Source organism: Chroicocephalus ridibundus, chromosome Z (assembly GCF_963924245.1).
Source record: "Chroicocephalus ridibundus chromosome Z, bChrRid1.1, whole genome shotgun sequence".
Classification (NCBI taxonomy): Eukaryota; Metazoa; Chordata; class Aves; order Charadriiformes; family Laridae; genus Chroicocephalus; species Chroicocephalus ridibundus.
The window spans coordinates 51,472,841-51,487,917 of NC_086316.1; the positions used below are offsets into that span (position 1 = coordinate 51,472,841).

The 15,077-nt window shown below is 37.3% G+C and overlaps 1 protein-coding gene across 5 annotated transcripts in view; it reads right to left on the minus strand.

The window, feature by feature from the left end:
* CCDC171 (coiled-coil domain containing 171) overlaps window positions 1-15,077 on the minus strand; it is a 153,702-nt gene that overhangs the window by 104,054 nt on the left and 34,571 nt on the right. For all 5 annotated transcript variants that reach the window (XM_063320553.1, XM_063320554.1, XM_063320550.1 and 2 more), the window contains exons 9-10: window positions 11,846-11,984; window positions 3,414-3,516 (exon numbers count right to left, since the gene is read on the minus strand). In XM_063320553.1, the coding sequence (XP_063176623.1) occupies window positions 3,414-3,516; window positions 11,846-11,984 (242 nt within the window). The remainder of the gene's footprint in view (window positions 1-3,413; window positions 3,517-11,845; window positions 11,985-15,077) is intronic.

The window sequence follows — 15,077 nt, forward strand, 5'->3', positions numbered from 1 at the left end:
CAAGATTGCTTTCAGTAACAGGAGCAAGATCTGCTCTACAGCACGCAAGTGAATTTAAAAAGAACGTACGTCCCAGTGACAGGCTTCTGCTCTCTTCTATCAGCCAGTCTAGTGGACGCTTATTTACCACAGCTTCTAAAGGTCTACAGAGTCAGGGAAACCCAAAATCTTCTTAATGAAACTCCAGCGCCCTTAACCAAACCTCTGGTCCTACAGATGTTCCAAATAGCAATGCTGCACATAGAATCAACCTAAGAACAAATCATAAAATTTTGTGAGAAGTTTAGATTTCACATTCTCAGAAAGAGACTTTACTATCGTTTTTATCACTTGACCACAGCTTTAGTTAAGGACATATAAGCCTCCAGTCCTGTCTTCTCAATTATGACTTCTCACTACTACCCACTGTAGGAACGTTTTGCAGCAGTCTTGTTGCAAGAAAAGAGAAAGTACTATTCTAGCTCTAGAGAAGTTGTAACTCACAGTTCTCACTCAGTTTAAAATACTACTTATTAAGTCAATCTAGGGGTTGTCTTCCATCCCATACCTTTCGTAAGCATATAAATAACGTATCTTCATTTCTAAAGTCCCAGCCTGCAATGCTGTCACTGAAACACACCTCTGAACAATCTAAATTTACATCATCTTTGCCCAAACCAGACTTCTGCCAGTAAACTTTCCATGCTGGCATTCCTTGCCTTTACTGCAACCCTATTTTCTAGGCAGTCCAGCCCACCAACAGAAATACCACGTTACACTATCCTGCCCTAGCTGAAAACAAGCCTATGGCTTTAATACTGGCCAAATGTTGTCTGTCTTCACGCAACTATGCGGGAGACATGCAACATAATCCAAATGGCACATCTCTTGCTGAAGAGGGCCTGCTTCAGCAATGAGGAATAAAAAAATCCAATACTTGAAGCATTTGCCCAGTATTACCTAAGAGTTTGGGGGGAAGAATTTTGGGAAAATGCCACGTTCAACAGGAGTCTAACAGGAGGTATTCAAGTGAGTTAACTCTTAAAGCTGCTGCTTCAGACTTTCTACTAACAGTACTGGGCCTGGCCAGGACGGAGTTAATTTTCTTTATAGCAGCTCATATGGTGCTGTGTTTTAGATTTTTGACCAAAACAGTACTGGTGGCCTGCATTAAACAGTGTCACTAACTGCAAGCAACTAACGCTCTTAGCACTTTATGCTCAGTTCACCTTTTTTTTCAGATTGCTAGGACAATTATGGGTTTTTTCCTGAAATGAAGACAAACTTCCTTGAGTACAAACCCTGTTGCTGAGTAATTGTAAAATATGATGAAATGAACAGGGACAAACTCAAATAATGCAAATTGCCTTATATGAATAACAATGCTGTGGAAAATTTATAAAGGTCACTTAAAAAGGAGAAGACGTGGATTTATGCCTGTTATTTTGGAATGTATAGAGGAAAAAAAAAACTTTTAAAAATAGTTTGGTTTTTAATCTTAAAAATATAAAGTCTTCTCTTCTTTTTCCCGTATAGCCCAATAATCACAGCCCAGTCAGAACCTAAATGAAGGGGCTGGACCTTCAATATTGACAGATTTTTAAGTAGATCTCTCAACCACTTGAGTTGAAAATTAAAAACGAAAAACAAGAAAGACAGACTGCCCAGCCAGCTGTGGCTCATGTAGCCCCTCATCTGCTAATTACACTACAAAAATTTATTTAAGGTTTTTACTTTTACTGGCACCTAGGCATTCCCATTTCAAATATGATTACATTAAACATTTTTTTGAAAATTGAAATAGTGTTACATAATAAATTCATAGGTACAACACTAAGGCAATAGCATTAGAAAATTAAGTTTCACACTTAGAAGCATAATAAATATGTAGAACAAATGTCTTAGTGTCCATTTTAATATTAGCCATAAAGACTCAATCCATAGCAAAGCTAAATTTGTTTTCCTGGCTCAACTGAGCCTCTGCAGAGATGCTGAAGCTTAAAAAAAAAGATCACATTAAATAAGATAATTTCAAAGTTTACCTTAAACAAAGCAAATTAATACTGAAGTTACTGTTACTGAATCCCTAGATTATAGAAACAGGTCAAAGCCGTTCTCTGCAAGGTTTACCACTAGGGAGAACAGAAAACCTACCCAAAAGACAATTACTGCCTTGGAAACTGCACTTTGGCAGCAGCATCCAGCTCCCCCCAGAATTGCTGAAGCCCCTCCGGGCATGCGGAACTTTGCAAGATTGAGGAAAACATACCATTTTGAAGAGCTTTTCAGTCTGACTTATCTACAGTAAACCTACAGGTATTACCCAAAGGAATTACATTTATAATTACAGAATAAAACTGATACCAGTTCCCAAATAAAATATCATATAGCCCATGTGAGGAAATCAATGCATCACAGATTAAAGGCTAGTCTTTTAAGGACAACAGAAATCTCAATAAGTTCCTTTATTCAATTTTAAGAGCACCAGGCCCCTAAAAAATATTTTTGTGCAGACACAAAAAAAATGCATCTTCATTTAAAGATGTTATATGACCCATTTATGTCTACTGTTGCTAAAAAATGCAGAAACATATCACAATTTACATAAAATAAACCCATTTGCTCTTTAAACAACATTTTGCCTCTTTTTTTTTACAGTTTACTTGCACTGTAAGTTGGAAGCATTTTGTGTCTAGTATGTGATTTGCTAACAAGAACCCCATAGAGAAAACTTTTATAGGTAGTTTTAAATGAAGATTTAAAAAAGCATACTATTTTCACCTTCAAAAAAAATTACTAGCTTTGATGTTAAAGTTTACCTTCTTTATGTTAGCCACTATTTCAAACGTTTAAGCAGCCAGTACTTACGTTGAGTTAGATACAATAATTACATATAAAGCCAGGCAGCAGAGTGATAACCACTGACTTACAATTAATTTTAATGAAAGCAGAGAAGTATGTTCTGTATTAGATCAAATGAATGCAATATAGTACTAGTCCACAATCAACAGTAAAAAGTATTGTGTTATATCATGTGTCCTACACAACCTTTTGGAATATATGACCTTTAAGTTGCTGAAGGTTGCCTCAGAATTTGGCTCAGTTCAGGCAAAACATCTGTTCCCTTTGCAGGTATACTGTAAGGACTTTTTTCTCAGTTGGATTTAGAGCACAGCAAGTGAGCCCTTTTCTGACCGATCATATACACCCCAGCATTTGTAAATCAAGCTCTGGGCTGACAACAGCAGGTCCACATTCCGTCACCCTTTCTCAGCTAGCAAGGCCATTTGACTGCTGTGAGAACTGCTCTTAACATGTCATCAAATCAAAGCATGTTGAGAAGAGGGAATGCAAGAGGCATCTGCAGAATTCCCACAATGTAGTGACTTTGGAACATTGACAGATGCATCTGTCATTTTATACCTTCAACTAACCTGCTGTCCGCTGGCCTGACATAGCAAAGCTGTCCAAGAGTAACTCCAGCTCTCTCATGTTGTTTTCATACGTCTCTGTTAGAAAGACCTGGTGTTTCTTGGCCTTTATTTGACAGGAGATACAGACAAGACAAGAGGGGAAAAAAAGAAACCCATTAAAATAGTAAACAGAAGAAATACAGATCACAATGGTATTTTTGTTCCCCCTTAAATTTAAATTCCTGCTATATTTCTTATTATTACTCCTTTCCTTGAGCCAAGAGACCTAACATAACACCACAAATAAGTAACACAGAACCCTGAAACACACTTAAGAAAGAACTAAAGGCTTCAGGTAGCCAAAAGAAAAAATGGTTGTACTAAAACCTAGTCTTGATCTTCTTCTGCTTTAAAAATACCTTAATGAACATTAATTAACTGCTGCCCATCTATGCAGGCAATGAAATCTATTGTTACACCCTACAAGGGCATCCAGAAAGACACCAAACTACTGGCAGACAGGCTAGAAATTCATGATTTGGCACTCAGTCAAATCCCACACCTATTCTCATTGCAAACCTGCCTCTTTTAATTGTTAGTACCTTCCATGCTCGATAGTGATTTCTTCAATATCAAAAACTCCTCCTTAAGCATGGAATATAGAGCAGCAGAGTCCTTCAGCTCCTATCACTGAATTTTCTTAAAGAAAGCTGTTCACTAAGTACAGCCTATTATTCAAATCAAAACAGTAGCTTTATTCTGAAAGCAAAAACGAATTACAGCAGATTTTTTAATCGCTACAATAGACTCTATCAAATCATTCCTTCAATTTATATGTGATATTAAAACTTGCAATTTTTAAAAACATAGTTCCAGACAAGACCAAGGTCCCCTGGACATATGTAGTACTGACTTCTCAAAGAAATGTACAATTTTAGCAGCTGTCTGACAAAAAGTAATACATCTCAGCAGCTTTGAAAACACAAAAAATCAAAATCAACCGCGCCCAACAGCCCTTCCCCCAGAGGATACTAGATTTAAATAACTTCACGATTTTCTTATGACAAAGGTCATGCTCAAAGATGTCTCTTTTAATTAATCCATTTATTTTTACTCTAAATTCTAACACCTATTTGAGTAATTTACATTCCTACTTGGTGATGGAAGGTTACCCTTTTATATTGAGAAAAATACTACTGTTTTCTATCATATCTATAAACTATTGCTTTAGTTATGCTTCACTGCATGTGCAGGATCCAGTCAATTTCTCAAGTGTGGGAAATTGCTACATACTGGTAGCATATAACTGTCAGGCTAAAAAAACAAGAAATGCATTTAATTCTCTGCAGTGTTCTTCACTATTCAGCTTAAATATTTTATAAATTTGCTTTACTCTTTCAATTCTAATTATATGTACTGTATATCAACTAATGTATTATTCATATGTGTATTTCAATGTTAGGTCCCCTGTAGCATTTACACGCCTTTCCTTGTGTGAGAGTTTGTACTACACTCCATAAAGAATTTCCAAACCACTTCTATATATTCAAAAATAACTAAGTTTTAATACTTCCTCTATAAAATTATCTATATAAATCGAGCTTGTAATTGCTGAGCTCCAGTAAAAATATTTTATGGGATGCAAACACATTAAAATAATTTACTCTCATGTACTGATATCATCTCAAGGACCTCACATATTACAAATAAGGAAATGTAACAATATGATTAGCATCACAATAAAGTAAATACTCTTTTTACACGAACCATTTCAGCACAGACAAGGTCAGATTGAATTTTCCCAGAAAAAACTTTTCCCATGGAAAAGTCAAATGTGAGAAATTTTTTTCAATCTCCTCATCCGATTTTTTCATTTGGTTTAGTTAATTCACTACAATTTAGTCAGTATATTCCAGTTTATTCAGCCTTCACCACTTTCTGTGCTTTATTTGCTAACTGCATCTGCACTCCCTAAGCCAGTTTCAGTCTCTTTTTCAACAGCAATAAAGATCAAAAGGGAATTCCTTAGACTAGCCAGTTCCTCTACACTTCAGCTGCAAAGTATTTAGCATCTTTCCTTTCTAACTCCCCTTTTACATCACTGTCCCCATTATCATAAATTTAAGAAAAATACTGTAAACTACAGTGCTGGAAATCCAAGCACAGCTTAAGAGTCCAAAAGGGTCTGCACATATCGATCTAATTTCTTATGTCTCACTGACAGGTATCTAATAAGAATGTGTAGAGTCATAAAACCATGGAATAATTTAAGCTGACAGGATCTCTGGAGGTCATCTGGTCCCAGTCCCCACTCAAAGCAGGGCCATGCTTGAAGTCAGGTTAGGTTGCTCAGAGCCTTGTCCAGCCAAGTTCTGAGTATCCTCAAGGATTGAGTTTCAACAACCCCTCCAGGCAACCTGCTCCAATATCTCACAATGCTCACTATGAAGTGGGTTTTTTTTACCCTTACAGGTAATTAGAATTTCCCTTTCTAAAACTTCTGTTTTCTCTCATACTTTCGCTGCACAGTTCTAGGAAGAGTGTAGCTCCATCTTCTCCATAAGCACCCATGTGATAGTTTGTGGCAGTAGCTGTAACTCCCTTAGTTTTCTTTTCTTCATTCTGAACAAACATAGCAATTATACGTAACTCTTTACTTTGAAAAAAAAAAAGAGTCCACAAGTGTAGAAGTCAAACATAATCAATTGCAGCTGCTGAAAGATACCTTCTGCCAGATACAACTATTTCAGCAGATGAGATTACTTCCCTCTCAGCAACTCCCTCCATCATCATATTTGTGTTAGGGGATGCCATTCCTGTAGAACTACGGGAAAGGTACTGCTGTGAGCATTCCTTAAATTACTTCAAAAGGGAAATCAGGTGACAAAGTGCTAAAGCATTTACTTAAACAGAGTTTGCTTCCCAGACCACAATTAGTAGAAACAGGTGAAAGAACACTTGCAAAGTAAGCCTTTTACTGACTTTGCTTGACCTCCTGCACATCATGATGGACCATTCCTGACCTTGGAGGTCATCCTTGAAAATGACCTTGAAAATCAAAGGCAGCAAGAGGCCTGTATGGATGCACAAGCAGCTCCTGACTAAATTCAAATAAGAGGAAGCGTAAAGGAGATAGAAGCAGGCATAGGTGACCTGGACTGGAAGAAATACAGACTCTGTCCAAGCCTGGAGGGATATGCTTAGGAAAGCCAAAATCCACCTGAAGCTGAATCTGGCAAGGGATGCAACAGGAAACAGGAAAGGCTTCCTAAAATACACCATCAGCCATAGGAAGACTAAGCAAAATGTGGACTCGCTGCTGAATGGGGCAGGGGATCTGTTGACTAGGATGCAGAAAAGGCCTTCTCAATGCCTTTTTCACCTCAGTCCTTACTGGTAGAACGTGCCTTCAGGAATTCCAGGTCCCTGAGATCAGTGGTAAAGTCTTCTTATGAAGCTTGCACAAATGCTTGAGAATTTAAAATCCACAAAATTATTAGGAGTATTTCCTCTACCCTCCAAACACAACTCTCTCCCTCACAAAATATTCAGAATAGGGGCTAGAAACCAAACAATGTGGGAGCACAGTCATCCTTTCTGAACCCAGAATATATGCTGAATTGTAGCATATACAACGCTTCCCCAAGTCAAACTTCACGTCCTTAAGAAGGCCTCTATTATCACAAAATATCCCTTGAGGACAAAAGAATTTTTGGTAGAAAAGTGTATTTGGCAACATACTTACTTAGCCATCAATTTTTAAACACAATTGCACTTTTAAAGAAATTAAATAGAAGCCAAGTATTTTTCAGTACAAGTACTGTAGGCTCCAACCAGGAGAAAATCTTTTTTCCAAATGCTTCGTATCCTTATCTGTAAGGATAACCAGAATTATTATGAAAACCTACTACTTATAAAAATTATTCCACACACTGTCAGAATTACACTAATTTTCCAGAATTAGGGTATTTGCATTTATCTGGGCAATTCCCTACTACCTTGGTTGCAGAGATATTTTCCTTAACCACCAGTATCCAATTTTGGTATCATTCCATCACCTGTTCCAGGACAGAAATGATGTCCCATTGATTTTTCAGCATCTTCCAAAGGACACTGTTGAATGAAAAAATGCAAACCCTATGCATACTTCCAGAATAGCCCACATGACCTGATGTGAGCCTCTGTCTGAAGTTCAATAACGTTTAAAAAATAAACGTGTAGACAGGAGCTTGAGGCCTTTTCAAAATTAACTTTTTAAAACCCCAGCAGTATTATACAAGGAACTGGGGTCCAGTCCTGCAACAAACTGCCGTTATTCCAAGCGGAATTTTCTCTACTTTGTTTACAGTTACAAGGATTTTCCTGTGCGGCTGTCTTGAACACGGACTAATCCACCCACTCCGCCTGAGTACAAATCCCATCTGATGATGGCAGGGCAAGTGCCAAAGCCAGAACTATCCATACAGCCACCAAAAAGCAGCATGTTCAGATACTCCTTGAAAAGCATTTGGGTAAATTCTTTACAAAAGCATCAGAATGTTTACCAGGCATGACCTTGGGGGAACAAAATCACAGCATTTATAGAAATAAGCTTCAAATAACTACTCCACAGTTAACAAAAAATCAAAAAATGAGTTTTGCTTGAGTTATGTTCTATATTTGCAGAATAGTGGCACAAATTTTAAGTAACCAAGCATAAATTGTACTCTAAAAAACAAAACAAAACCCTCAGTGACAATCTTCCTCCTTTAGACGACTATTTATTTTTGCTCAAGGTATCTAACTATTGAATACTTAATACCATTTCTTTATTTTCTTGTATTAGCTAGAATTTTCCGAAGTCTATAGAGGGGGTTTTAAAAAGAGTCTAGTCATGTGTAAATTAAATATAATTTCTCAAGAAATTTACTGTCTCGGTTTTACTCACTGTCGTGGTTTGAGGAAATAACCTCACCTGGAATAAAATTAATCAAAATTGCTCAAATTTCATATGGAACTATTCTAGTCCCCTAAAGAGAGATTTGCAACAATCTTTTGGTAGGAAAGAATGTCACGAAGTATCTCTTTGGTTTTTTGCATTTGGTTCCTTTTTAGTCAGAAAACTTTTCAAGAACTGTCAATTTTTTACATGCCTGTCTTCAAACACTGGGACATCACAGCTTGAGTGACCTCTCCATTTCCAGAATAAATTGCAAAATTGGTTTCTTTGTAGATCATTTAAGCATAGGCTTCAGACTGATTTGTCCTCTTAAATTAGGACAATAACAGAAGTAGCATCTGGGACCCTACCCCTGAGTCAAGGCAGGCAAAACAAGAATTAAGGTAACAAAATATTTAACAAATATTAGCTCAAAATTAATGAAGACTGTATCTCAGGGTTTTTTTAAATTGAAAGAAAAATCTCTGTTCACAATAAATCATCTAGATGAGATTTACGTCTTTGCCATTGGGAACCAGATTCTGCTCCACAGAATTTGTAGAACAGAATCAAAATCCTTAGGGTGTTTTAATGTCTCTTCAGTCAATACCTTAAGACAGTTCTGTTAAAGAACAATGGTTAATGCCTACGTCCAGGCTCTAGGTTCTCAAACACGTCTGTTCTGACTTCCAGCTTACGATAATCTACAAGGCAGTTACATACAGCTGAGATGTATACAGTGCATGACTGCATACACGGCTGTAAAAGAGATTATATGCCACACAGAAAAAGACAGGCTCTGGTTGTAATCTATTACACTACTTATACACTAATTATTCTCTTCCTGATAGTATCTATACAAAGGGAAGGAAATTAATATACAGTTCTTCCAAAATAAAGGAATTTATACTAAAATAGACTATTTTTAATGACTACCATTTCCTTATATGCATTCTGGTGAATTGGCAAGTTCTCCAAATTTCAATATATATTTCTTATAAAATAAAGTTTCAACATTCTCCCACTTGTCCGGTACTAAGAATTAAAGATTACCCACTACTAGGTGCCAGAAATGTAAATACCCTGAGTGACTTTTAAAACTATTAAAGACACCTCTTACTCTTTTCATGGGGCAAGAATACAGCTGGGGCTGTTTCAATTTAAAACAAGTTCTGAATCACAATGGCCATTCTTCCAAATGCCTATTTTTCAAGCTAAAAATTTCTAAAAACCCTAGCTGGAAATAATGACAAGCCTGAGACCAATTTCCTCAGAAAAACATAATGAAAATCTTGAGAGCCTGCTCATGCTGAACATTCATAAGCAGTTTTGTTTGATACCAACAGAACCTATCACATTTCATCCATGCAAATTTATGGCAAACTTCTGCCACATGCTGATATTTAAAATTAAAAGCAGCATAACTATTTACTATACATTCAGCTGAGCCATAAAAAAAAAAAAGTTCTTCTTTTTCATATAGAGTTTCCGAAGAATGTATTACGTCCCTGCATAAGTCTGCCTCTCTAAAAACAAAGAGCCTTCACTGGTTTGGTTATATTTCCCAAATATTTTACAAACAAAAACATAACTTGTATTACAGCAATACAGTGATAAACCAATATAACATTATCAGACTGGAGCAGAAAGGACATATTCAGGATATCTAACAATACTGTAAAATATAAGAAAGTGATGAATAGATCAAGAAAGCAAGAAAGGGAAATGAGGGGAAGAGAACACACTGTAATTTTCACACAATTTTAGTATGGGTATAGGGAAGCCTAATAACAGAAATTAAATGTTATCTATACTTAGTTTCTGCTAGTCTTTTGCTTTTTCATTTTGGGAAGAAAAATAACAAAAAGCTGCCCAGACTGAGTAAACACGACCACACACAGGCACTTCTGCTTCCCAAACAAATAACAAAAGTCTTCAGGAAAAATACAAAGCCATCCAAGGTGATAAAAATCTAATCCCATAGGGGACCACTAATACAACTCCTCAGAAAATGACTGTTTTTATTACCTGTTCAAGACAGTCTTGTGGTTCAAAATCGTTCCAGTAAAACAATTAGAACAACCGGCTCTATGAATAAGACACTTCTTTCAACTGAGACAATCTATTCTGCTTTTCACCTTTCAGTAATGTAATGTTCATTTTGAGTGCACCATTTAATACTGTTGCCATTACCAGAAATCTTGATCATGAACAGAATGCTGTCCTGAATTTTTGTCAGGTATAACATACATTTTACTAAGGAACACAAAATGAACAGGAACAGCTAGCATGCGCTCAAGGTTCCTAGTAGAAATTTTTCAGCTTGGAATTATATTTTATATTAATAAATAGCAATCGTTACTGACTGTAGTTACGGAAAACAGTTACTTTTGTCTCTTTGTATTCCTTTTGTGCCTGGTAAGATGACTTTTTCAAGTTAACTAAGCCAGTAAATGCATTTTAATGCATTAATGCTTGCATGGAAGAAAGTTGTGATTCTCCCAGAAGGAAGAGGGGGATTTTGAATTGATTTTTCTTCAATTTATTAGTTACCAATCTGTCTGGGAAGTGCACAACACTAAGACAATGCGTGGAATAACTGCATCAACTGAACAGAAGACATCAACAAGTCTGAAGATCCTCTGATGCGGGTCTCCACTCGTGCTCACTGACTAGCACAATGCCTGTCAGCAGCAGGGAACCGACCACATTTACCCTCCGTCTTCGCAGCTCCAAGAGGGAGAAAGGAGAGAAGTCTGCAAGCCAGTATCAAAAAAAGTTTACATTGGCTAAGTATAGAAATACTACAAATGCCGCTACACAATGGAAGGAGAGAAGGTTTTCTAGATATCCTAAGACCTTTGCTTTCTCCCTACTGCTATACAACAGCGTGGCAAAATTGTTATTCAAAGTTCAGGTGGGTAGAGACAGTGGAAAGGTCCCAATTGGTCATATAAAAGGAGAAAGATTTCAGAAAATAATTCTGTAAAATACATCCAATACGCCAAATCCACACCAAAACAACAAAAAAAATTCCCTCTGCTTTGTCATCTTCAAACAAGCAATTTTCAACAATTTTTACAGTTAAATGCTTCCACTAAAACCAAAATGTTATGTGAAATAGAAATAAACAAGCCTACAATGCTGGGTACCAAAGCTTGGAGAAGAAAAAAGCTTGGGTAGAAAGATAGAACATTCTCCACAAGGAATCATAATCATATCTACAAATTGCCTTCTTTGCTAGGAGTGCAAACACAAGTTACTCTTTACTCATAGCCTTACTTTTAAAATAATTGTTTGCTGCAAATAATTCTTCAGTTAAATACATGGTGTACCACTTAAAACACATTTTCGAATTAGCTTCTCCAGTGCATTAGCTGTATTTACTCATGTTTTACAAAGCCAAGTAACATAAATAAAATCAGAATAACACAATGTCAGACTTCTTCCAAGACTCAGCACAGCAAATGTGCATTATGTTCACAGTATGTTTAAAAAACGCTAAACAATGACTGCCACAGGCCTTTTGTCTTACCATTGCAAGTTCCTCCTGTAATCCTCTGTAGGTTTCTTCACTATTCCCTAGTCTCTCAGAGAGGTCTTTAATTACCTTCTTCTTTTCCTCAATCTTCTCATTCATTTGCTTGTTTGTGGAGAAATACTCTCTTTCTAATCTGTAAAGTTTCAACATTAGAAAACTTTTACCAAAAACTCTTTTGTCAAATACACTGCATACTTTTAAAGATAATAATCGATATGGCACATATCATGTTAGCACATTATATAGCTTCTCTGAAGTTACTTTTTCTTTTTTTTAACTGAAGGAAGTTATATATTCCTTCTAAGAAAGACTTTTCAAGGAGTGGTTCTGTTCTTTTCTGTTACCAATGCCTGTGTTAGGCTTCCAGTCATAAATTCATTTTGTAATTTGGATATGGCCCCCAAATTACATATAATAAACAGAATTCATCATATTTTAATTAACACAATAGCTCTCTTCAGAAAGACCAGGTCACATCTTGCATAATCAACCCTGATTTCAAGTACAAAGCTTGCTCTTAAAGTTTCCACATACCTGACTACATTCTACTCTGAATGGCATGAGTTCAAATTTTTCCACTAGCAGACTTCCCAAAATTTCAAACAGTTCTTGTATTGCATCAGTCCTCCTGGTCCTCAGGAAAAGATTAATAAAGAGCGTGGCATGGCTAAACAGGTAACTCATGAGAAAGCTGGAAAGCCAAACAACAGGAGACAGAAGCAGGGACAGGAATCCAAGGAAGAATCTAGAAAGATTGCCTGAGTATGTAGGCATGGTGTCAGGAAAGCCAAAAGCTCATCTAGAATTGATGTTTCCAAAGGATGACAAGGACAACAAGAAGATATTTTATCACTACATGAAGGTAGGACAGAAAACATGGACCTTCTTCCACACAGACCAGCTAATTTATCAACAGTGTACACAGAGAAAGTCACCACATTCTATGGCTTTTTTGCCTCAGTCTTCCCTGTCACGGTCTCCCAAGACTCTATGATCAGTAAACAAAGGCTCAAAGAGGAGAACAATTGCTAGCAGTAAGAACTGAGTCCGGGATTACTTGTAAGAACTCAACCCATAGAAACTGAAGTGGCCAGCTCACCTACACTCAAAGGTTCTGACAAAGCTGGCCAATGTGACAGCAAGGCTGCTCATTATCGTCTTTGAAAGGTCACAGAGATTGGGGTGGTCCCTGGCAAATGGAAAAAGGCAAATGTCACACCTTGCCCTTCTTAAAAGGGTAAAAGTATAAGCCAAGGAATTATAGATCAGTTAGCCTCATTTCAGTCCCCAGAAGGTCATCAAGCAAGTCCTCTTGGAAGACATTTCTGGGCTTAAGAAAGAGAAAAAGGTGACTGGGAACAGTCAGTGAGGATTTACCAAGACCAAATCAAGTCTGGCCAACCCAGTTATACTCCATGATAAAATGACCAGATCTGTGGACAGAAGGAAAGCAAGTAGATTAAATATAACTTAACATGACAAGGCTTTTGGCACTGTCTCACACAGTATTTTTACAGCCAAGTTATGATTTCAGTCTAGGTATGTGAACTACAACATTGATAAAAATAATCTGATGCAAAGCTCAGGTGGTAGTGGCTGATAACAAATGGAATACTGTAGGACTCTGTACTAGAATTTGTTTAACATCTTTATCCATCACCCAGATTAGGCCAAGAGACCAAGTTTGCGGCTAACAGTGAACTGGGTGGGGGTAGGGCATGACATGCATAATTGATAGACTCAACAGAAGGGCTGCCATTTCCTAGAACCTAGACAGGGAGGAGGAACAGGTCAGCATCAACCTTCTGAGATTCAACAAGGACACGTGCAAAGACCTGAATTTAGGCAACAAGAGCCCCCGAAGCAATATGGCTGGGAAGTGGCTGGGGAGCAGCTATGTTCAAAAAGGACCTGGTAATCCTGATAGACAGGAGGCTAGCCACAAATGAGAAGCATAGCACATAAGTAGAGACAGCTAACAGCATCCTGGGATGCATTAGCAGTAGCATAGCCAGAAGACCAAGGGAAGTGATTAATCACTTTTCATTTGGCGCTCATTACAACACATCTAGGATAATGACCAGCATACACCTCTGCCGTAACACAGGAAAAAAGCTGGAGTGAGCTCAGGGGAGGATCACCAACATGGTCAGGGGCTGAAGTATATATATGAACTGAGGGAACTTGGTATGTTCAGGTGGAGAAGAGGTAACTCCAGAGTGTATAACAGCCCCCCAATATCTAAAAGGAGGTTATCAAGAAAATGCAGCCAGTCACTTCCCAGCAATGTATGGCTAGAGGACAAGAGACAACAGTCACAAACAGAATCCAAAGAGGTTCAGACAAGGAGGAACTTTTTCCACATTAACAACAGTCAAACAGTGGAACAGGTTCCTAGAGAGGTTGTGCCATCTCCATTGTTGGAGGTTTTCAAGACCTAACTGTATGAAACCCTGAGCAACCAGATCTCATAGCTGATCCTGGTTTGTGCAGAAGGTTGGACTATAGATCTCCTGCAATTCCTTTCAACGCAAACTATTCTTTGATGTAACTCTTATCAGTAGGAACATACAGGTGTCTTTCATTTCTTTGTCTCTTCTCATATCACTTCCGCCTCACTAGAACTGAAATTAATGCAAAGTGCTCAACCTTATTCCAACTTTGAAACTTTTGAATCAATATTGTCACTTCCTGGCTTTGACTTATTTCTTAAAGATCACTGCATCTTTTTAGCTGAAAGACTACTTTTTTTTTTCTTTTAGCTGTAGATGGTTACTTCTTACTCTTAAGAGAAAAAACTTGCCTGTTTCAGTCCCCCAAAGTAGCTTCTACTCCCACAGCTTTCAGAAACGCAGCAAAAGCAGTTTCAATTTATTCTATGTATCACTCCTCAAGAAAAGTAAATTCACATGGAGACCCAAATCCCATGTTGCTTCCAATTTACATAGTGCTACTGGGTTCAGAGCTAATTAATAAATTATGCAACCCAGAAAAGCCTGATTGCTTGGTTTCAGTTATTATAACCATCTTTTTCTGAGAAAATAAATTCTAACAGCTTTGAATAGCTTCTAACTTTGGTATAATTCATCCTACACCAAGTCCAGCTAAAAAGACATACAAGTGTTCTAGCACATCAAATGAAATTCTCCAAGACTTTCGAAAGACTAAGGCTTAAAGACAAACTCGTGAGACTCCTCCAGAAAAAGGGAAAACATGTTAGGGTGAC